At 37.4% G+C, this 25,575-nt stretch overlaps 1 protein-coding gene across 1 annotated transcript in view; it reads left to right on the forward strand.

Annotated features, from left to right (window-relative positions):
- THSD7B (thrombospondin type 1 domain containing 7B) overlaps positions 1 to 25,575 on the forward strand; it is a gene marked incomplete at its 3' end in the record, with an annotated part of 851,308 nt that overhangs the window by 804,970 nt on the left and 20,763 nt on the right. The window contains exon 21 of the mRNA XM_081262010.1: positions 19,812 to 19,957. Within this exon, the coding sequence (XP_081118136.1) occupies positions 19,812 to 19,957 (146 nt within the window). The remainder of the gene's footprint in view (positions 1 to 19,811; positions 19,958 to 25,575) is intronic.

Consider the following 25,575-nt stretch of genomic DNA (forward strand, 5'->3'; position numbering starts at 1 on the left):
TCATCTATTTGAGGGGCATCTAGGTTGGTTCCACAATTTAGCTATTGTGAATTGTGCTGCTATAAACATTGATGTGGCTGTGTCCATGTAGTATGCTGTTTTTAAGTCCTTTGGGTATAGACTGAGGAGAGGGATAGCTGGGTTAAATTGTGGTTCCATTCCCAGTTTTCCAAGGAATCTCCATACTGCTTTCTATATTGGCTACACCAATTTGCAGTCCCACCAGCAATATATGAGTGTACCTTTTTCCCCACATCCTCACCAACACTTATTATTGTTGGAAACTGACAACTTTTTTACAGAGAACATCATTTTCAATGAAAAATATGGGAATCACAATGCCCTAATGATATGCCTTTTTCTATACAAATAGAGAAAGAACCTTAGAAAATCATGTGATGAATCTTAGGACCAAAATTTCAATAGTCAATCTATAGCTCTTATACTGTTTGGAGAGGCAACAATGGGGTTTCATTTACGCATTCACTGTAAATTGCATGAAACTAGGTACAAATCGCTGCTCTTTAAGTGATTTAATCTTTTGAGTCTCAGTGTCTTCATCTATAAATTGGACTTAATGCACACATTAGAGGCTGCTAAAATTTGGATTGTAAGTGTCCCCCAAAGGCCTATGTGTTAAAGGCTTAGTCCCCAGTGTGGTACTATTCAGAGGTGGTGGAAGAGGTGGCACCTGGTGGGAGATCTTTAGGGAGTGTGCCCTTGGAGGGAATAATGGGACCCCAGCCCTCCTCTTCTCTTTCACTTCTGAGTCATGAGGGGAATGGTTCTTCTCTGCCACATGCTTCTACCATAATGTAACACCATAGGCCCAAAATAATGGTCCAAGCAATCATAGACTAAAACCATGAGCCGATACAACACCTTTTCTCTTTATAAGTTGATAATCTCAAATATTTGTTATAGTGATAGAAAACTAACCAACACAGAGGCTTTGTTTTTGGTTTGAGGACTAAGTGATATGAAGCTTATGAAGATATCTACCATAATAATTCACACACAGTGGGTGTTTAGTGTATGTTAATTTCTATTTCTTTCTTTCTACCCACCAGTAGTAGAGAGGGTTACAAGAAGACTCCCTAGGATCTTCAAATATTCTTTTATAGACTCAGTCATCTTCATCTCTCCATTTTCTATATCATCTTTTTACCCCACTCAATATACATGGACTCTCCTCACGGCTGAAGAATATTTTAAAAGGGAAAATATGATCAAGTGTTCTCCTAGTGACATACTAGTCATGCATCTGCTCATGTATCCATTAAATACATATGTTCTGTTTCCAGTACTATATTTTGGGGATGCAACAGTGGGAAGAAATTTAGTTTTCCTAAATTCACAGAGCTTACATTTTGGTTGAGGGAGAACAGACAGCAAACAAATAAGTAGTAAGAGTCACATTGAATAATTCACTGAAGACACAGGCAAATGGGGGATGTTACTCACATTAGAGATGCCTGTTCTCAGAGCACTTGGTTGTTCCTCTGTCAAAGATCCCCCACCTGGTTATCCCATAGCCGGTCACCACAATCTTGTCCTGAAGGGTCACTGCTAGAATGCATTTCTTCTATCCCATCAGGAAAGGGTAGTATGTAAAAATTTGGAAGATAAAGTTCTTTAATGGAGAGTATGCTCCCTCCCCAAGGACCTGCAGGATTTCACCCCTGCTCCTTCTCTGAGTCTGTCGCCTTCCACTGCCCTGCTGACTCTATTTGCCCAAAGCTCTATATTCCAGCTACACCCTTATTGTGTTTCATTGTGCATCCTCTCACCCTAACACTTTTCCTCGCAAGGGACATCTCACCGTCACCCCTGGTAAGGACCCTTGTGACATTTATTGAGCATGAACTGAATTGGTTTTAAGGTTTACAAAAGAACCAAAAGCTCTATTTGGATTTTACATGGACTGACCTCTGATGAAATGTAGTACATAGTACTTGGCACATTAGAAGAATTTTATTTAACATTTATCCTTGGCCAGGTGGTTCTGGACCATAGGAGAAAACAAGGGCTAGAGCTTACAGACTGGATTGTGAGTTCAAAGGCAGTCAGTCCCTGGAGTGGCTGTTTTCCCATCCTCTGCCTCATTATGTAGGTTCTTAGGTCTCACCTCCCAAGAATGTATCCAGTGCAAATAGATAGAAAATCTGTTTATTGTTTTTTTTTTTTTTTTTTTTAACCTGGAAGCCCTAATTCTGCCACTGTAATAACAAGACATCAAAAAAAAATGACGGATTGTATTATTCCAACACATCGCAAATCAGACACTTAGTATTATTAAATGTTACTTTAATTTTTAAGCAGTTGTGTTAGCGTTGTGGATTCATCAAGACCCTGTTTGTCGAATAGAAACAAACAAGCAAAACCTTCGAAATCTGAATCTCGCTGTTGGAGAAATCTAGGCAAGTCTGAGCTTAAATTCTACTTCCTCAAATTCTTACATTGATAAACAGCCAATCATTGATCAAAGATTTTATAAGCAGGGACATTAAATGAACTGAGGTACAGAGGGACTAAGGGAGGAATGTCGATTACTAGGAAAAATCAAGTTCCGCAAAGCACTTGAGAATCATCTAGATAGTGTCCACTAGCAAGTAAATATGAGGTCAGTCATCAAGAGCCCCTAGCTAGTTTTGAAGGGTTGGGAAGGATAACTTCTTGGGAATCCTTTCCTGATCTCTAAATATCTTAATCTCCTGAACTTTCAAATATAATAGTACAGTTTCAAAATCATTTCATAATCCTGATATCCAATAAGCCCTCCAGCCATCCAAGTATGTATGCATTTAGTTACTCCTTTTTCCATTCAACAAAGGTTTAAAAAGTTTACACCTATTATCCTGGCACCTAATAGCATCCTATTTCATTGTCAGAAGTGGAAATGTGGGAAACAAATTGTCTGGTGACTTTACTCCTTGGATTTTTTTGGAGTGCAAGTCACCTTCCCCGGCACTGAGAATATGCTATGCATGGAATGATTAAGATTTCAGAGGAACAAAGCTCTATTCACACCTTCATAAAATGAATGTTCTAGTGGAAAGTTGAGTAGGAAGACCAAGAGAGAGAAAGCAAATGAGCAAGTAAATAAACACAAAAGTAAATGCTGAGTGCTATGATAAACCAAAACTTGCAGAAAATTATAAGTATCTTGCAGAAAAGTGAAGGGTGGGGAAAGAAAGACCCCCAAGGAGGCAATAATTATGCCAAAGTTGAATGTGAAGATGATGCCTTAGTGTTTATAACTAGTGTTTTCTTTGATAGAGTGCTTGATGGTATAACCTCACAAGCAGTTTTTGTCTACCCAATATATACATATATTGATATATATATAATATATGTGTATATATATGTATATGTATATATTATATATACACACATATGTGTGTATGTGTGTGTATGTATATATATGTGTGTGTGTGTGTGTGTGTGTGTGTGTGTGTGTATATATATATATATATATATATATATATATATATATATATATAATTTTTTTTTTCCAGTGCTGAGGTTTAAATCCAGGGATGCTGTAGTACAGAGCTGCATCCCAGCCCTTTTTAATTTATTTGAGGCAGAATCTCACTAAGTTGCTGAGGCTGTCCCTGAACTTGTTATCTTCCTGTCTCAGCCTCCAGAGTGAGACTTCCTCAGTGTTACCAGTATGCTCCACTGCACCCAGCTACCTCTTATATTAAAGGCTTTATGTTAGGACCTGCTGGCACAAATATAGAAATGACTATTTTTCTAACTGTATTTTTGCCTGACCTCAATTTAAAACAAAAAAAGAAGGAGAGAGAGAGAGAGAAGGAAGGAAAAGAAAGAGAGGCAGTGGGGGGTGGACGGATAGGACACTGGGTCCTTGACTTTTTAAGCTCCTACCCTTGGGATTGTACTGAAGGAGTCTGTGGTTGTGTCATACCTTTCCAGCTGTGAACATTTCCTTGATTCTGCCTTCCTGCTCCGGTCTTATAACACTGATTGCTTTTCCCTGATCATCATCCCTGTGGTCCATGGTAATATTTCCAAAATGAGAGAATTCTATATTTAAATCACATCTTAATCCTCACCCAGCACAACCTGAAAACAATAAACAGCAGTCATCAAAAGCAGAAATGAGTGGTACAGATTAACTTATTTCTTAAGGGACCAAATTCTGGAGCTGAAAGGTAAGAACCTATCATTGGAAAACACCTGCAGCTTGGCTCTTCAAAGCAGTGTGCCAGCAGCTTGTCTTTTGTATGAGCCACTTTCTTTTTTCCAATGGCTGCAGCAGTGGGACGGAGACTGCAAGAGATGATGGTTTACATAGTCATATTAAAGTGGGTGAGTGAATTACATGGGAGTCAGACGTCAGCACCTGCAGCTCTGGGCTTACTTCTCCATCAAAGGCAAAACTCCACATAGTTACCTGTGTTTATGAATTCACTGAGCTTTGGGGCAAAACCCAGTGAGCCACACTTTACTATCAAACTCACAGAACTGCAGTGATTTGAGGGGAAATTTCGAAATGACCTCCTACTTTATTTTCCAAGTATCTGGATTGCCCCTTTAATGTGCACCTGAAGCTGGCCGTATACTTTCTAATTGTGTTAAAGATTTCAAGGTCAGAAACAGTTTGAATCCAATTTATTTCAGGATAGAGAGAGACTGATTCTAAGCTTCCACTAAGGGATATTTTTTAGATAGATTTCAAAGATCAAAGCTTGTAGTAGAAGAGCTTAATATTTGGATTAGGCATGTTCTTTGTCTATTCAATTTTCATCAGTTCAGTGAAATGTAGAACTCCCTAAATTTAGCATATCATGAATTATTCATAATTATTATTTAACCAATAAGACTCTAAGAATGTTATGAATTTCAGCCTATATTCATTTTATATTTTTAATTCAGTATATAAGAGTTTATAATATTTTTCTCTACTATATAATCCTGCCTGCCTCTTGTGTTTCCCAGGTGGTGCATAATGTTTCTATCAGTTTTACCCAATAATGAAAAACTAATTTATTAACTCCAATACACTATGGCTTTTTATTTCCAGATTTTTTCCCCCAGATTTCAAGGGCAAGTCAGTAAGCTTCATTTTTGGTATCTGCATCAAATTTTTGATCACTGTGGTATCTGTGGGCAGAGTCTGATAGTTATAACAATTCAAACTTATTTACTGTATTAAGTGATTAATTCCTATGAAAAGTCGGTAAGAAGCTAAATAATGAAATGTAAAAGAAAACTAGATGAGAAAGCAGAGGATTTGAGCTTTAGAGGCTGCTTTCCCAACAGCATGTGTAGGAATTGGGGGTGCTCACTAATCCCTTGCAAAACTCATACTATTTTTATTTATGAAATATTAGCGTGATTACTTTTTAATATCTGTTGGTTAAGGACCTGCTTATTAATGCCAGGGGTATGCTAGTAATAATTCATAACAGTACTCTGTAGTACAGGCCTAATTTACAATGTGATGATAGACAAGTAATCTGCACAGGATTGTACAGCTTGTCAGTCATGGTGGCTAGATATGAACCCAGGTCTGGGTATCTCCAAAGCCCTCATTTGTTCCAGTTTATACCCCTTTGTATCTGACATTCTGTAATCACCTCTTATGTACATGGACCTGGGTTATAAATTTTTTAACTTATAGATATATTTAAGGGTAAGCAGAAAAAAAATGGTTCTTAGATTGGAATGTAGAGTTATATTGGTGTTTTAAGAAGTTCCTCTGAATTTTGTCTCCCGAGTATATACTTATATCCAATAATAATAATAATATCCAATTATGATTGGATATTATTATTGGATAATAATGTCCAATATTATCAACAATATTGGATAGGACAGAGGCTATAACTCAGTGGCAGGGTGCAACCCTAAGTTCAATCCTAGCACTGCTAAAAGACAATTTAAAAGTTGCTTAATATCTAGTCCATCTGCTAGAAATATAGCTATTAGTCTTACAAATGGAAAATGTGTGATTCTGATGGTTTTGTCTAAAAAAAAGTAGCTCTGAGATTTCCAAAATCATTCTTTCTGACCTCATCTTGATTCCCATAGGGACTCCTCATTGGGATATTGCTGCCATTTGTAAGTATTTACAGTGCTGCATCAAGTTTTGCTAGTTTTTAGTGGGACTAATGTGATTGTTGAGAATAGAACTGGAGGTAAGCAGTTAAAATGCATATACACACTGTGCCACTGGAAGTTTGGAATTCTTTACATCTAAGCAAAGCCAAAGGTGCTCAGTTTTTCTCCATTAAAATATGACCCCCCTATAAATCATAGTCAATCTTGAGCTCTAATACTGTTGTCTCATTATTTCTTCAAGTAACTAGGCTCACTTCTGGAGGGATGATTCTGGCTGAGTCTAGAGTCCATTGGTTCTGAATGGCCTATGGAATATTTATCTTGCCTAAGTTGTATGTTCTCTAGAATTAAAGTTATCTATGTATCTGGAGCAAATTTCAGATAGGGCAAGGAATTCCTCTGTAGGGGAAACCCACCAGACCCAACCATCTCTAACAATATCAAAAACAAGCTTAAGAGCTATTTTTAGATCAGGATATTGACTTCTCCACCCTGTTTACATTAGAAAATAACCTTGATCTCAATCCATATTTACCAAGGCACACATTTAAAATAAATCTGAACTTAAATAAAAATTCTAGAAATCTTTAAAAGAAGTGAAAAATATATTTTCAATCATTTTAGTGCATGTCCAGCATAAAGTTCTGCATGGAATTAATTGAGCATTTTATATACAATCTGACTTTTTACTGTTCTTGAAAATTTGGTCTGATGAGTAGCCAATAACAAATAAAGAGTTATTGTAGGAGAAACATGTTAGTACATTAATCTTAATTGTTTTTTGCTGGAGAAAAATATGAAGTGTATGAATACAGGAGTAAGTTTACTTCATAGAGCAGGCTTAAGTGTGATTTTCAAACTTGTTCAAGGGGCCTAACAGCTAAAGCAAAGGCCCATGATATGGAACAGATGAGGTTTATTGGAAAGCACGTGCATTTTGAGTAAGCCAAACTTTTGTTCCAATCCTTCTAACTGTGTGATTTTGCAAAACTTAACTTTGCTTAGCTTCAGTTTATAATGGATTAAGAATATTTTATGTCTGAAGCACAGCCTGAGACAGAAGTTTTGTTGAAGTGACTTACTTGGCATGACATTGGGGATGGCATGTGGGGAGGGAAAATTACTCTCAGGGGAAGTAGAATGAAAGAATGTGTGATAAGAGAAGAAAGCTAAGCAAGGATATGCTATACATCAGAACATAGTACCATCCCTCAAATAATTTAGTCCCTCCCCTCATAGTGAGGAACACTTTCATAGTGTCAGAAATTATTGTGCAATAAATTGCCTTAACCACAGAGATGTATGACTAAAATTAATTAAGAAAATGAACTTTATCATCTATTAGTGAGGTTTTGCTAGTATCCCTATTCCATTTACATTGTCATCTGCTAGTGTTTATTATTAACCAAGAGTAGGTAGCAGGTGCCAAAAGCTGAAGAATAAATCCATAGAGGAAAGCAGTTGAATGTAGTAACATTTTTTTAGTAACCTAATATTTTGGTGCATATCAGCAAAGAACACCATGAACTTGAGTTCAATGACATAACATCCTGTTCCATGTGCTATCTAAGTTGGCTAGCCCCCTGCAGATGTCAGCATGTGGATGACCATTCCCAGCCAATGATTGAACTCCAGTTAAAATTCAAAAGAAATAGTGCTGGTAGAAAGCTTGCCAGTAATGATAATATCCATAAGCACACTAGAAGCTCCAAGTCACTTCATATGCTTCTTTTATTACTTTACATATCTACACTACCTGGAAATTGAAAGGTATGTTCATATAAGTTGCTCAGATATTTTATTTATTAAAGCTAACCAATCCCTAAAAAACAAATACCAAATGTCTTCTTTGATATAATGAGAGCAACTATGAACACAGCAGGGAGGAAGAGCAGGAAGAAAAGATTAACATTAAACAGAGACATGAGATGGGAGGGAAAGGGAGAGAAAAGGGAAATTGCATGGAAATGAAGGGAGACCCTCATTGCTATACAAAATTACATATAAGAGGTTGTAAGGGGAATGGGAAAATAAACAAGGAGAGAAATGAATTACAGTAGATGGGGTAGAGAGAGAAGATGGGAGGGGAGGGGAGGGGGGATAGTAGGGGATAGGAAAGGTAGCAGAATACAACAATTACTAATAGGGCATTATGTAAAATTGTGGATGTGTAACCGATGTGATTATGCAATCTGTATTTGGGGTAAAATTGGGGGTTCATAACCCACTTCAATCTAATGTATGAAATATGATATGTCAAGAGCTTTGTAATGTTGTGAACAACCAATAAAAAAAATATAATAGCAAAATCTGGGTGCAGTGTTGCACACCTGTAATCCCAGTGACTCAGAAGAATGAAACAGGAAGATTGTAAATACCAGGTCAGCCTGGGCAATTTAAGGAGATCCTATCTCAAAATAAAAAATAAAACAGACTGAGGATGCAGAAAAATAAATAAATAAAAATAAAATAAAATCAGGCTGGGGTCTGGCTCAACGGTGGAGCACTTGCCTAGCACATGTGAGGCCCTGGGTTCTTCCCTACCTCCGAAATAAAATAAAACAAGCATCTCCCCATTGCTGCACTTGATCCCTCTCCTGCTGTACCCAGCCAAGTTTCTTTGGCACTCCCTGTCTCCACTTTCTCTCTTCCCATCCATTTTCAACCCTCTGTTGGGAAGTTGTCCTTGTCCTCCAAGCAGCTGGCCTGGCCTCTTGGGGAACCACAGAACCCACTGTGCTGGCCAGTGGGGAGTCTCAGTGCCAGCCTGGATCATAAAAAAAAAAAAAAAGAAAGGTATGTTCATATAAGTTGCTCAGATATTTTATTTATTAAACTATTTGAGGTTAAGTAGACATCTTCTTAAATATTTTATTATTCTTGTATTTCCTTTTCCCCTTTCCCTTACATAGGTAATTTGGATTATTTACCAAATTGGCCAGAATTTTCCAAAACACATTTTTTAGCTAATTCAATGACAGCGTATCAGGGCTAAAGAATTATTGTTTAAACCATGTCACTAGAAAGGGCATGGTGGCTGGCTTCTTGGATCTAAAAGTATGCTCAGTCCTCATCCTATTTGATTCCCTTTCATATTCTAAAAGACAATTTTTAAGTGACTTATCTTTTTATTCACTTTATTTCTAAGTGACAAATCTTGACAAATATTAAACCTATTTTGAGATTTTTATTAGTTGCTTTAAATTTCCCATATAGACCTTGTTAGTAGAACTCCAGTGTGCAGTCTGATGACTGCTAAATTTAGTGAGACTGTAATCTGGGTCCTTGTGCTTTAACCCTATGTGTGAGCTTCAGGATTGGCATTTCTCTGTCTGGGGTTTTTACAACTAATATGCCACTTCACTTTCATGCAGGTCTTGCCAAACTGATATGAAATAGTACTTATTTTCTTCATTTCATGTAATTGCAAATTTAATAGATAGTAACCCAGTCTCACTGTTGCTTATAATGAAATACCTATATTCCCCAAAGAAAGAAAAGACAGTCCTGTCCTAGGCAGAGTGATCCACCATAGCAAGTAATTCAGACTTCCAGGATAGACTAAGAAATTATGATCTCCCAAATTAACAAATGGATTACAACTCTGGACAAAGACCTTGTGAATGAAGTATTTGAATCACCTTTAAAAGCTAAGTCCCCCAGATAGAATCACAAACTCTGGGACTAGAGTCTCCAGTATTTCTCCTTTGCTACCAAAGCTATAAAACTTCTTTTTCTTTGTTCTCCAAAAAAAGAAAGAATGAAAGGAAGGAAGGAAGAAAATGGCTCAGAGAGATGAATTTCTAGCAAATAGTACACTTATCCTACCATAATTTAACTCTATATTAAATTGAAAACACTTTTTTTAATGTGTGCCATATTGTTTATTTAGAAAAAATACTACTATCCAAAAATGCATTTTGCAAAACTTTACAAACATGATTATTATACAAATATAAAATGATAGCATGTCAACAATTTTATTTAACTCATTACTTAATGAGGGAAATAAAAAGGTGTTAATAATGGTTCAAATTAGAAACAAGGAATTTAAAAATAAATGAATAAAGGAATATTAAGATTTCTGGGTTAGATATAAAACTGGTTAATGTCCTATCATTAACCTTTGGGTTATCTATTTCACTAAATAAAATTGTGCCTTTACTGGATAAAATTTTCTAAAATTTTACATGTACTTTTCCTAAGTCCTTTGGAGTCTTTTTTTTTTATTGGTTGTTCAAAACATTACAAAGCTCTTGACCAATCATATTTAATACATTAGAATCTAGTGGGTTATGAACTCCCATTTTTACCCCAAATACAAATTGCAGAATCACATCGGTTACACATCCACATTTTTACATGATGCCATATTAGTGACTGTTGTATTCTGCTACTTTTCCTATCCTCTACTATCCCCCCTCCTCTCTCCTCCCGTCTTCTCTCTCTACCCCATCTACTGTAATTCATTTCTCTCCTTGTTTATTTTCCCATTCCCCTCACAACCTCTTATATGTAATTTTGTATAACAATGAGGGTCTCCTTCCATTTCCATGCAATTTCCCTTTTCTCTCCCTTTCTCTCCCACCTAATGTCTCTGTTTAATGTTAATCTTTTCCTCCTGCTCTTCGTCCCTGCTCTGTTCTTAGTTGCTCTCATTATATCAAAGAAGACATTTGGCATTTGTTTTATAGGGATTGGCTAGCTTCACTTAGCATAATCTGCTCTAATGCCATCCATTTCCCCGAAAATTCCATGATTTTGTCATTTTTTTAGTGCTGTGTAATACTCAATTGTGTATAAATGCCACATTTTTGTATCCATTCATCTATTGAAGGGCATCTGGGTTGGTTCCACAGTCTAGCTATTGTGAATTGTGCTGCTATGAACATCGATGTGGCAGTATCCCTGTAGTACGCTCTTTTAAGGTCTTCAGGGAATAGTCTGAGAAGGGCAATAGCTGGGTCAACTTTTAGTTTTATCAATTTTTCAATGTTTTTTTTTGTTTCAATTTCTTTGATTTCCACTCTGATTTTAATTATTTCTTGCCTTCTACTACATTTGCTTTTGTTTTGCTCTTCCTTTTCTAGGGTTTTGAGATGAAGTGTGGGTTCATTTATTTGTTGTTTTTTTTTTTTTCTTTTATTGAGGAATGAACTCCAGGCAGTGAATTTCCCTCTTAAAACTGCTTTCATTGTGTCCCATAGATTCCGATATGTTGTGTCTGTATTTTCATTTATCTCTAAGCATTTTTTGATTTCCTCCTTTATATCTTCTGTAACCCATTGATCATTCAGTAACATATTATTCATTTTCCAGGTGATGAAGTATTTTACCTTCCTTCTTTTATCATTGATTTCCAGTTTCATTCCATTATGATCAGATAAGATGCATGGTATTATCTCCACACCTTTATATTTACTAAGAATTGCCCTATGGCATAATATATGGTCTATCTTTGAGAAGGATCCATGTGCTGCTGAGAAGAACATGTATCCACTTGATGATGGTTGATATATTCTATATATGTCGGTTAAGTCTATGATATTGATTATGTTATTGAGTTCTATAGTTTCTTTATTCAGCTTTTGTCTGGTGGACCTGTCCAATGGAGAGAGCGGTGTGTTGAAGTCACCCATAATTATTGTGTTGTGGTCTATTTGACTCTTGAACTTGAGGAGAGTTTGTTTTATGAACGTTGCAGCACCATTGTTTGGTGCATACATACTGATAATTGTTATGTATTATTGGTGGATGGTACCTTTTAACAGTATATAGTGTCATTCTTTATCCCTTTTGATTAACTTAGGTTTGAAGTTGATTTTATTCGATATGAGTATGGCCACTCCTGCTTGCTTCCAAGGACCATGTGAGTGGTATGATTTTTCCCAACCTTTCACCTTCAGCTGTGTATATCTTTTCCTATCATATGAGTCTCCTGAAGGCAGCATATTGTTGGATTTGTTTTTTTAATCCAGGTTACTAGCCTTTGTCTCTTGATTGGTGAATTTAAGCCATTAACGTTTAAGGTTACTATTGATACATGGTTTGTACTTCCAGTCATGCTTATTTATTTATTTATTTTAATATGGCTCGTTTTTCCTTTTTGGTTATTTTTTTTCTTCCCTTTACTGAGTTACCTCCTACTGTTAGTTTTGGTGCTGTTTTTCAATTCTTCTTCTTGTAGTGTTTTGCTCAAAATGCCTTGCAGTGCTGGTTTTCTGGCTGCGAATTCTTTTAACTTTTGTTTATTGTGAAATATTTTAATTTCATTGTCAAATCTGAAGCTTAATTTTGCTGGATACAGTATTCTTGGTTGGAATCCATTATTTTTCAGCGTTTGAAATGCATTGTTCCAGGATCTTATTGCTTTCAATGTCTGTGATGAAAAATCAGCCATTAACCTAATTGGTTTACCCCTGAATGTAATCTGTCTCCTTTCTCTCATAGCTTTTAATATTCTCTCCTTGTTCTGTAAGTTGGATATCTTCATAATTATGTGTCTTGGAGTTGGTCTATTACGGTTTTGTATGTTTGGGGTCCTGTAGGCTTCCAGGATTTGGCAATCCATTCCATCTTTCATATCTGGGAAGTTTTCTAGGATTATTTCATTCAATAGATTGTTCATTCCTTTGGTTTGAACCTCTATACCTTCTTCTATCCCAATGACTCTCAAGTTTGTTTTTTTTATGACATCCCATATCTCTTGGATAGATTGCTGGTGATTTCTTAGCATCCTTTCTGAGTTGGCTATATTCTTTTCAAGTTGATAAATGTTGTCTTCATTATCTGATGTTCTGACTTCTATTTGATCTAGTCTATTTGTAATATTCTTGTTTGAGTTTTTAATTTGGTTTATGGTTTCCTGCATTTCTAGGATTACTGTTTGATTTTTTTTTTTAATCTCTATCTCCTGGTAGAGCTCGTTCTTTGCCATTTGAATTTGCCTATGTAATTAGTTTTCAAAGTATACTTTCATTGTTTGGACCTGCTGTCTAATGTCTTCTCTAAGATTCTGTTCTATCTGAGTTAGGTATGCCTTGAGTTATTTCTCTGTCCATTTTTCTGATGCCTCTAGGTTCTCCTGTGAATTTAAGTTGTCCTGCATTGTTTGTAATCCTTTTTTCCCTTGTTTTTTCATGGTGCTCACGTTAGTTTCCAACTGTGTTTGACTGCTATGTTTCTGTTTTCTTCTTTAAATTTGTTTTGGTTTTTATAGTACCAATATCTCTCCTTTGTGTTGGGAGACAATGTTTAGAGATGTTGGATTTGTGATTTAAGGTTAATTCATTAGTTTCATTAAAGGCCTACAGATTTTGATGGCATGTATAGAATTGAGGTTTGAACTTATGATTTTATGTTGAGGTCGGGCGATTTGATGGTATGGAGGTTAGTATATGTTAGCTTCTTTGGGGGGTTGCTCAAATGTAGGCGGATATTAACAAGAGAATAGACAAGAGTGCTTGGGGGTAGTTAAGGGCTTAGGCGGACTATAGACCGATTCGTAGTATTCACCTATTTGCATTTAGTAAGTTATATGTAATCTGGGTGGTCATGCTTAAGAGGAAAGATGGGGAAAAGGTAAGGAAGCAAACCAAGAAAGAGAGAGGGAGAGAGGAAAGAAAGAGGAAAGAATGGAAAAGAAAAAGAAATGATAATAAAAAATAATAATAATAAAATGCAGTAAAATAAAAATTACAATTAAAAAATAATAATATAATTATAAAAAAGAAAAAAAATAAAATTAAAAAATTAAAAAGATTGAAAAATTTCAAAAACAAGGGGGGGGGCACTGTTAGGCTTCTATTTTCTTCACTTCCAGTAGGTGGTACTGTGCCTTCCGGGCCAAGATTTTGCCCTCCGGCTGTAGGAAACAATCCGTGTGAGGCCGCTCCCTCCTCCCCCCCTGGTGTCTCTCAAAACCTGTTAGCTTAGGTTTATTCCTGGTTTCTAGTCCCCTGGCTTCTCCTGCCAGCCAGGCCTTTCCCAGTGTGATACCTCTCGGCAGTTTAAGCTACACTCTGGGCCTGCAGTTTCCTGGACGTGGAGTGCAGCTTTTGGGAAGAGGCACCTTATTGTTTTGATTTCTTCTGCTAGCCCCTCCTCTGAGAGTTGGCAAGACAGGATTCGTTTTCACTATTGGTGGGAAGGGGGAGTTGGAGGTCAGGTACCTTTACCTTTCCCCACACCTCTATTCACGCTCACTCTGTTAATCACGCCCCGGGAAAACTGGGGAGAGATTTTATGCAATTTCCCCGATGTATGGGAGATGGTCTAAATGACACACACCTGTTCTATCGCTGAATGAGCTGCAATCTGTGGAAAACTGGCGATGGTGACGTCAGCTCTCCAAGATGGTGGCCGCTGGCTTCCTTAGTGAGCTGTCCTGTGTGGAGGACAGAATTGGACCGCTTCCTTCCCTGTCTCAAACTCAGACCTCAGCCCGGAGCACAGTGAGGGCACAGCCGGCAGGACCCCACAGAATCTGCAGCACTGTTTCTCTGCGTTGCTAGCATGCCGTTTCCCAGTACACCGCAGTCTCTAGCAGCGGGGTGGGCCGCTGAACAAACAGCTTGAATCTCCGGGCGGACAGTTCACTGGAGGTTGAGCCCCAGTAACTGATCCTCGGGCGATGGAAATCCTTCCTCTAGGTTTCGGTGCACCCCAATTTTGCTGGAAATTCCTAACAAGATAGCTTTTGGCCGTTCTAACTTGTCATTCACCCGCACAGTGATGGGGTACACAGGGGTGATGCACTCCATTCGCCTCCATCTTCCCCTCTAAATTGCAAACACTTTACATAGGGAGTGGATGAGTAGAGAAAAAGTCCGCTTCAGTTCTTTCATTTTATTGGTGTAAGGAAAGAAGTCAGCAAGAGAAGAGAGTCAACTCCACAGTAATGTGCAAATTTATTTGGGAGCACCTGCAGAGGGAGGCCCAGTAGAGACTGAGATTGGTCTTCTGCTTACAGCCTGGGGTAGATATAGGATTGTGGGTAGGGGATTTTGCAGTTAAGCCATTGCTAGGGAGTTGTCAGGGAAGGGTCCTTGTGGTGTCACCTTCATAATAAACTATGTGTTTTCAGGATTCTAGTCCCAGATAACAATTTACTTTCTAGGATAATGGAGTGTTTGGGGTTTTTTTGCAAGATGATGGAGTATTATCTGGGATTTAGTCAGAGTGACCTTGAGGTGACTCTTGTTCTAAGATGGAGAATATGTTTCAAAAAGGTTTTCCTTGTGTCAAGTTCTGCCTAACACTTGGCATTGCCTATCAGGTATAGTGCCCATCTTTATCATTGAACTAAGTTTCCTAGAGATGGCTAGACTTGTATCTTGTTCTTTTATTGAAAAACCTAATATAAACAAAAAAATCCAGAGAGTGGACAAGGAAATTCCCCTGCTTACATTTTGGAAGCACTAGCATATGCATGGTAATAAGCTTCACTCTTACTCTGCGGGCAGAAGGAGTCCAGGATAGAGTGTAAATGATTTGGTGAGTTGGGACCTGGATGAATAATTATGAATTTTAATTTGTGTGCATTTAGTAATAAACCCCAGAAAAATACAGCTAAGAACAGTATTGCCCATTACAGGCTTACTTCTAAGACGAGTTTTACAAACTGATATGAAATAGTACTTTAACAAGCATTTTCTATATTTTAAATATTCTATAAGGTGCTATTTATAAAATGTTTATTTTAATCATACAACCTATGGGAAATATAACCAACTAGTCCCCATCCTCTGAATATTCTTTACCTGAATCTCCATCATTGTGAGTTCTACATGAAACAAAATCCCACTTAATATAAAAGTATTCATTAAAGAGCTGATCATTTACAAAAACCCCTCCCTCCATCAGTCAGCATCCTTAACACATGTATTTTGACATTGCTTATTGAGATTTGTTGATCAATCTCTGGTTACAAATGGAATGTGTACCCACAAGAAAAGGAGCTACACAATGGAGAGGGCTTCCCACCAAACAGTAAAGGGAGGTCATGGAATATTGCTGAAAAGTGCCTCAAAGGCCAAAGGCATTATGATCAAGCTGCAAATGTCAGTCATGAAACATGGGTTTTCAATAGTATAATCATAAAATTATATAAGAAATGTTCAATGGCTTTTTATTCTTTGTTCTAATAATGAGTGCATAATTGTAATTATAATCTGTATAGCAGTTGATATTAGATTAAATTAACCCAGTTGTATACTTGTTAGTTCCAGAAAAAAAAATCCCATTTAAATATTTGCATTACTTATTAAAAATAATTTAATTGCCATTTAAAAGAGATTCACTTTTGAGTGACACTTTTCCCAACGTGAATTATCCTCTTGTAATAAGGACTTTCTGTATGCTTAGTTGTATTTTTTTAGAAGAGGAAATTCTTGCTCAGAAGAATTACAGTACTTTTATGCAGTCACATCATTTTCTAGCTGTTAATTTCAGAGAACTATTTCCAACTACAGACTTTTGATGCCAAGTCTAGTACTCTTTGCACCATACATCAGCTGTTTTAAAATACTCTTCCTCTTATGTTCGACTCCATCATAATTTTAAATACCTTTAATTTGACCACTGATTCTCTCTTCCATCAAAATCTAGTATCACATGAACAATGCCTCCAGGTTCCTGCTCTTTGAGGTTCCTAACAGATTAATCATTGCTTAGAGAGAGTGGCTTGGTTGAGTAATGTTTGACCTTGGGAAGTGTTGGGTCCCCACATATAGAGGATCTGCATTTTGTGTTGCTTGATTTTTATTTATAACTACAGAATATGTGACAGCCTCTAATTTGAGGGATCCTCTCTCAGGTTATTTAACTTAAACAAAATACCTTTGACTTTAAAAGAAACAAGAAACATACTGGAAGATTTCAAGTACCCCACAGAAATATCAGATCTCTTAGTTTTTCTTTACCCTCTCATTTCTTTATTTGCCATACTTTTTACTGAATTTTAATAGGCAATTATAAATGACAAGATACTTCCAAATATAGATTGGCTATTCTCTCAGTTTTTTTTTAAAGTCATGGAAATAATGGTTATTGTTTGAAGAGCTTTGTGCTTGAATAGGAAAAGATGTAGATATCATTTGGTTATGACTCCAATGAATGGTCATAAGATTTTACTATTTAAAATGATAACAGGCTGTGGATATAGCTTAGTGGTAGAGTGCTTGCTTAGCACATGCAAAGCCCTAGGTTCAATTTCCAGCACAACAATATAAATAATTATGGCATCATTTTTTTCCTATTGAATTCATTTGGTCATTAGGTTTCCTACACACACACACACACACACACACACACACACACACGTCTCATTACAGTGGTCATAAATAAAATGCTTCTAATATACTGACCTTCAGCATGCCATCAATTTAAGGACATACTTAAGTTATCTGGTAAAAATCAAATAAAGCCTCTTTGTGATAAAAGCAATACCACATTTTCAATATTTTTACAAGATGGCTAGGAAGCAATGTAATTATGATGACATGAGCATAATAGGCATTTAGGTCAAGAGAATAAACATAAAAAATAAAACTGGGGAGTATTTGAGCAAGAATTATTGTAAACTCTTGAGCCAATTGTGTTTATCAGGCAGAGACAGCATTTTAAATGAATGAGGTCTCACCTATAATTTGATTCAAGTGATGCTGGTGAGAACATCTGCCCAAACACACATGCTCCACTCAGAAGCTGGGTACCTAAGATAAAGAGTGGGTGGATTCTGTGGTTCACCACGCCCATATTATCGCTGATGCAAAATTTACCCTTATCCAAAGTTTCTTTTTTCTCATAAAATACCTGAGAAGGAGCTCTCCCTGCTCTCTGGCCTGTGTCCTCCCAGCAGCACAGTTGATGCTGCAGCTTGTAGAGCAAAACATCCTGGGTTTGAATCCTATTCTACAACTCACTAGTGTTCTGACCTCAGATAAGTATCTTCAATGTCTCATGCTTCACTTTCGTCATCTATAATATGGCAAAATAATAGAATTTTCTGCAGGGATTTTTCTGGCCATTCAGTTAGTCCGTCAGTCAATGCCTATAAAATGTTTTAAAATATTGCTTAGCATACAGGATACCAGCTCAGTGAGTGTCACTGATATCACTATATTATCACACATTTTCAGAGAACATAATATCATGAACACATATCTAAAAATATGTGTTAAGCAAATATTCAGTTGCTACTTAATGTATATGAAGGATTATGCCAAGAATAGAAACTTGAACTTAAAGAAATTTAAAACCCAGTGATTAGAATTTCCAAATTCTCTTCAAGGGTATTCTCAGATTATCATGGATAATCTCTAATAGAAAATCTTTCCATTTCTCTTATGATATAAACATAGAATCTTAGGTAAAGCTCTTCTCTTCCTTATTCTCTGTTTCACCCACACTGGCCTATTGGGTCCTCAGGTGTGTTACACTCCCTTGTATCTCATGACCTCTTCTCATGATACACTCTCCTCACATCACGTCTGGCTTATACTGCCTCAGGTATCTGCTTCAAGTCCAGCCTCTTAGGAGAAGGATTCATTCCAGAATAAACTGTTCCCACAGAACCCTCTGTTTTTCCTTTCATATTTGTCACAAAAAATGACATAATTAATTTTTTTTGTGATGCTGGGGATTGAACCCAGGGCCTTGTGCATGTGAGGCAAGCACTCTACCAATTGAGCTATATCCCCAGTCCCTCCTGACATAATTAATTTTACAACATCAATAGAAGGTCAGCATATTCAGACATTAAATTATAGTAATTAAGTTAAATGCACTTACTAGCTCCTCAGTAACAAAGAAAAAAAAAAGGTAGGAGTGAAAGTACGAGAGAGAGAGACAGAGAAACAGAGAGACAGAGATTCAAATGGTGTCAGTCATTTTATCCATGAATCCATTTGAGCTAATGATCTGATACCAGGAGTGGTCATAAGATGATAAAGAGAACCTCTTCTCTCTTCAGCCACTCTTATTATCCAACCATTTTTTCATTGTGGAATGGAATGTGAGCATTTGATGACATGTTGTTTAAACATCATGGTTCCTTCATATAAACCAACAAACCTTTTCTTCTGTTCAATAAAGAAACTGATCCTCAATCTCTAGGAAAATTGGCCATGTTGAACTAACTGAGGAACATGATTGAGACCTCAAGGGGGTAACTTCCAATAAAACTTTTTAGACGAATTAGGATTATTGGTGATTTTTACCTAATTTATTATGTAAGAGACAAAAAAACAAACAGGTGCAACTTTCTCTATTTTTGTTTAATATTTATAATCCTGACCTAAAAGATAATGTCTGTGAGGGCAGAAGATACATCTGATAGTGTTGCCGCTGCACGTAGCACATAGCAAGATGCTTTGATCATGAGAGAGCTTAATAAGTAATTATTTGTTAAGTAAATTTACATTCTACCAGTGTTTACACAATCAGTCTGTTTGGCAACAATAGAATCTTTGGATTTGGAAAGATGAAAGAAGTAGAAGACAGGCAGAATTTTGGATCCTTAAAGCATAATGAAGACGTGAATAGCCTGTGTGTCTGTGGAAATCTAAATTAAAATGGCAGGAAACTCAAGGGGTGACTGGACAGAGTTCAGTGTATTATAATGAAGACTTACGTATGTAAGGCAACATCCTGCCCTCCAACTCCCTTTCCAAGTCAAACTATAACTGAAAAGCTGACCACATCCCTTATCATTTTAGGTCGAATGAGCCGGACTCGATTTATCATTATGCCAACCCAAGGAGAAGGACGGTCATGCCCCACACAGCTCACCCAGCAGAAAACCTGCCCAGTGACCCCCTGCTACAGCTGGGTCCTTGGCAACTGGTCTGCATGTAAATTGGAGGTAGGTCATGTAATGACACTTAGAGAAATGCTTCTCAGTATATCCAAAGCACTTGTCTGGTCAAAAGCGCTGATAGAAAAAATTTCATAGCACCAGGGGTCTAACACACTGTACTTTTAGTATAACAGAGAACATAGAAAAATACACATGTGACTTAACCTCATGCAAAGTGATATTGCTAAGAAAATAAATAGCCATTCATTAGGCACTGATTATACTAAGCTGGGTCATGGGGCTGTCAATCTCTTTGGCATCTTCAATAATTCTATGCTATTTTTTTTGGCTTCTTTGGGAATATCAAAGTAGTATTTAATTAGGAAAAAGCCTGATGCTGTGGAAATGCAAAGCTTGTGTTAGACTGTATTTCTTACATAGGCACTTTAGGCTTAGACAAAATCTTGCATAAGAGCAGAAAACGAAAAGTGTATGAAAGTTATATTTTAACATTATTACGCGGACCAAGGTCACTACATTTTCCTCAATGATTACTTTTTTTATTGGCCTAAAGTATAAATGCCTAGCAACATCATAATATATCACATACCCAGAGCTTCTGCTGGATCAGCAAAGATCCTCTACTGCGCGTTCTCTCTGGCTTTTTGCTCAAGAAAAAGTGTATTGATTTTCCCTCTTTTCTATTTTACTAGTTTATCCTTCGGTTTGTGTTCCAAAACATACTCTAATTAGGTAACAGTAATTTCAACTACACATTAAGAAATCTGCAGAGTATTCTCATAGAGATGTTTAGTGCTCCTGTCAGAATGACATTGTCATGCAACGTTATTATCTTGCAGAAGCAAATGCCCATGTATTTTAATAGGTCCCAGAGGAGCAAAATTGTGTGGTACATTTGTTCAGTCTTCTTTTTATGGAAAATAAGGTAATCGTGATGGTGATTTAGAAGTAACCTAATAGCCTTAAATATTAATACTTTGTCTACTAGTCTAAACATCTTCTTTCCTAAGTCTTTAATTTTTAAATGTTCTTTAGTATCATTTCCAATTGAGGAAATGGAAGGTATACTTTCCCTTCCAGTTGTGGTAGCTTTGACAGAATAGAAAAAAAGAAGTTCAAAGAATTCAGGGAGCCATTGCAGGGGAAGGGGGAGGAATGAAAGTTGGGGTAAAAGAGAAGGAGGGAAGAGGGAGGAAATGGTCTGCCGAGGGCTGATGATAGGGTCTCTGCTCCCCACCTCACCAGGCGCACAACTACTTCTGTCTGCTTTTTTTTTTTTTTTTTTATCTTCTCAGGTGACAGGCATCTTTTTGGTTTTGATAGACCAGTCTGCCAACTTGTCTCATAGGAACATTATAGGAAAATGCCAAATGTAATGTTTTGCTGTCAAATGTTGAGCTACTTCTGCCAGAAACACAGGGACAGAGTGATGGGCTGTGACCATTCTCTGTAATAGTGTTGGTGGTGGGTGGAGGAGGTTGTGGCACATTTTAGAGACCTGTTTTTAGAGGCTCCAGATACCCACAAAAGGTGACTGACTTTGCATCCAGAAACCTCAGAATTGCCTCAGGTTCTAGATGGGGTTAGTCTTATTCCCTGACACTTCCAGTCAGGAAGAAACTCTGAAAACCCTCAAAAAACAAGTCTCTAGTTAATTATTCTGGGTACCCACCCTGCCTACAGAGGGCCAATGAAGATTCTTTCCCAAGCATTCGAAGTAGATTTAAAGCTGTTATAAGATACTATAATCAGGCCCTCTTAGCTGCTGACTTTTTCTGCCTTATAGATAGTTACTCAGAAGCAAGAAAGCACAAACCAGAGGACACAAAAGAAAGCAAAGGCCAAAGACAAAGGGAATCTTGACTGTATTGGAGCTGATTTCTTCCTGAGTTCCAGATGCATTCTTACTTTCCTAAAGCCTGGTTTTTAATTATTTGTGAAATAGATAATACAATATCTTTTCAGTGAATTGTCTTTTCTTCAAGTTAAGTGTAAACTGAGTTTTCGGCATTACTGCTCAAAACACATTCAGGCCTCTCCCACAAAGGAAGAACATCTCTCTGCAGCTGCTTTTCTATTTCTCCATGTCCTGGCATACCCTGACATGCCAAATGCAGGTTAGGAGCTCTTTCATTGAGGGTGATGATGACATTTTGGTGGCTGCTTGCCATCCTGAGGAACCAAGGCATAATAAGAGAAGCTTACATAAAGCGCAGTGGTGTGCCAATTCCACTACTATCTCTTATGGAAAGATATTAGCAAAAGGAAGTATTTATCCTCAGGCATCACTTTTGTTTTAGTAGTTCCTAACTGTATTCCTGTTTTCTCATCTGCTAATGTGTATACGCACATATGCAGGGAACTCAAGACTCTGGAGTCCAGCAGATTTTGGTCATGGTGATACTGCCAGTTACCGAGTTCTGATCCCTCAAATGTTGAAGTTTGAACATTAGAGAAGCACACTGAGGCAAGCATATAAAGCAGGGTTTCATTCAAAAAGAGGTAACAGACTTCTTCCCTGAGGGAGAAGGGGGCCATAACTGGTATCCTGGTATCCCAAGAAGCGAGGTATTCTACCCTTTTTATGTGTTCTAGGCGTCCTTTATTCTCCTACCCCCTTCCCCTAAACTTTCTCCTTACTGCCTAGTGAGTACATCTAGGAATCCTCGGTGGGAGGGCCAAAAGGTGGGAAACTGGTGGGCTGAGGGGGAAGGGCTGGATGGAGCAGCCAAGGACACCTTAACAACTTTATAGCTCCCTGTAGGAAGGGGCAATTCCTGGGAAAGGTTACCTTGGCAACAGGTTGCAGCAGGGGAATTTCTGAAAGAATTATAATTATATAAGGTGGAGGAAGGGCTCTGAAGGAATTAACATTTCAGTCCCTGGGGGACAGTTTCCAACTTGCCGGACTCACTCAGAATTGGCCTCCTTGATCGACCTGATTCGGTTTACCTATCTGTACTGATTGCCTGTCTAATTCTGGCTTCAGTGGTTCTAGAACTTCCTCAATGGTCCAAAACATAAACACACCCCAACATCCATGGAAGCTCAAGTCCTTCATATCAAATGATATACCCAATATTACCTCTGCACATTCTCCCCCAAATTTTAAACCATCTCTAGATTATTTATAATAGTAATACAATGTGAACACTCTGTTAAGAGTGGTTATATTGCACTTTTTTGGAAATAATGACAAGAGGAAAATATGTACATGTTCAATACAGATGCAGTTTTCTAAAAATGCATTTTTCAATCCTTAGCTGGCTGAATCTGTAATTGTAGAATGTGGACCTCCCCACCCCGCTATGGATGGCCAACTGTGCCTATTTTGATGAGGTTCTGGTAGGAATTAGATAAATTGTATAAAGTACTTAGTACCTGACATTAAAAAAGAGCTCAATAAATTGTGGTTGCTATTGTTATTTTAATTAAAAGTATGATTATGTTTATTAGTTCCATCTGCCTATCTGCATCTGGTTGAGATGCCAATTTCAGGAAACAGAAAACCTCCATTAATGATGTGGGCCTTGGAAGGTTGTGAGAGAATCCTGGTTGTTTATAATCTCGCTCTAAGAAGCCCAGTCTATTTTCAAGTGTGTGAATCTGGTTGAGTGAATGCTTGTTTTATGAATGAAATTATCATTCTGATACCGATTTCTCTTCATATTGTAGCTGTTGTCAAAGGTATAAGAGATTAAGGTTGAATATAGGCTGATCCCAAGATACATACTAGGAGACTATTGCTGTTTGTCTTGGTCTTAAAATCGATCCCTGGTGTAGGCGTGTTTCCTGTCATTTCTTCACACTTTGCCTCATGGAGTGTCGAACAAAACTCCCATCAATTGCAACTTCTCTTACCTAAGGTTCCAGATATCCAGACTTTCCAACTTCACACATGCTGCAGTATCTTTAGATTCTTCTTTTCTTTATCTAGAAAATTCTCTAACAGATTCACCATTTGGATAGTAAGTTAGGAAATATCCCCCCTCCAAAAAAAGAAAATCTAGTTTAAATGTTATTTTCCATTTTAGAGAGTAAAGGTTGACCAGAACATCTTTTCTGAATGAAACTATCAATTGATTTTGAACCTCCTATTAACTAAAAAAAAAATGCAGTTAGTTTTTAAATTATGCTGTTTTTTAAAAATTTCACAAATAATCAGAGCAATTACAATTAGTGTGAGAAACACACTCACCTGTTGAAGCCCAAAGAATGGACTAAGACACACAAGATACAATGAAAAGTGAGACGTTACTTTTATGAAGATTTGTAAGATCTGGTACCTGATGGTCAGGGACACAAATTAGGTACAACCAGCGTTTTGTCCCCTAGAATGCAAGATCCCTCTCCTAATTCCTCATTGTCTAAGTACTATGGTGTGCATGATCTTTCTGAATGTCTCCGAGGTTTTATTAGTTTATTTAAAGAAATATACCTTTAGTTGTCCTCACCTTTTTTGTTCTCTGTGTCAGGAAGGTCCCCATGGGTTGAGAGCCTTTTGGGAAGTATTCAGTTTATCTCTGTTGGTTAGGTCAGGCCCCTTCCCTCTCACCTCCTGGTATCCCAAGAAGCAAGGTGTTCTGCCCTTTTTATATGTCCTAGGCTTACTTTGTTGTCCTGCCCTCTTCCCCTTATCTTTCCCCTTCCTGCCTATGTGAGTAGGCCCAGGAATCTCACCTCCTGTTTGTCAAGAGGCTGTGAAATTTCATACTTCCGTGTTAACTGCTTGAAACTTTTTATTTTGCCCTGTCTTTCTTACCTCCTAATCATTTGACATTTAGAACTAAATACTGTATTCGGTAAATGGACCACCAGACTTTCTGTTTCTCACATTGGTAGATCAAGTGTGGGAATTGTCATCTGCTAGGGCCGACTGTTTGGATGCCCTAAAAATGCATACGTTGAACCTTACCCTCCAATATAATAGAATTAAGAGGCAGAGTCCTTGGAAGGTGATTGGTCATGAGGGTTCTGCCATCACAAATGGGATTAATGTCTTATAAAAGAGGCCTTAGGTACTCGTTCTTCCCTTCTGCCATGTGAGGACACATAGAAGTAGCCATCTGTGAGGAGAAGATCCTCACCAAACATCAAATCTGCTGGCACCTTATCTTGGATTTCTACTTCTAGAACTATGAGCAATTAATTCATATTGTTCTGCATTACTCAGATCAAGGTATTTTGTTATAGCAGCTTGAGCAGAATAAGATGCTATCCTTCTAAACTAATTAAAATTTCTGTTAAAACATCTCTAAAAGAAGGTTTAATGTCCCCAATTTATGTGCTGCCTCGGGTTATTTAGGCTTTAATTTGCTACAACTTCGACTTCCCCAAATTGTACTTTTCTTATTTGCCAATATAGTAGTCCCCTCTTATCCATGATACATTCCAACATCCCCAGTGAATGCCTGAATTCATGCACAAATGCATACAATGAAGTTTAATTAAATCAGGCACAGTAAGAGATTAACAACAATACTAGAATAGAACACACAACAAAATACTGCAAAAAAAATGAAAGTATTACTAATCTTTTTCTTTGGGGTCATTATTAAGTAAGTAAGAGTTTCTTGGACATGAGCACTGTGATACCAAGATGGCAAATCTGATTACCAAGATATCTGCTAACTGACTAACAGTATATATAGCCTGGACACACT

The sequence above is a fragment of the Spermophilus citellus genome (genome assembly GCF_964194105.1).
Source record: "Spermophilus citellus genome assembly, chromosome: 11".
Taxonomy (NCBI): Eukaryota; Metazoa; Chordata; class Mammalia; order Rodentia; family Sciuridae; genus Spermophilus; species Spermophilus citellus.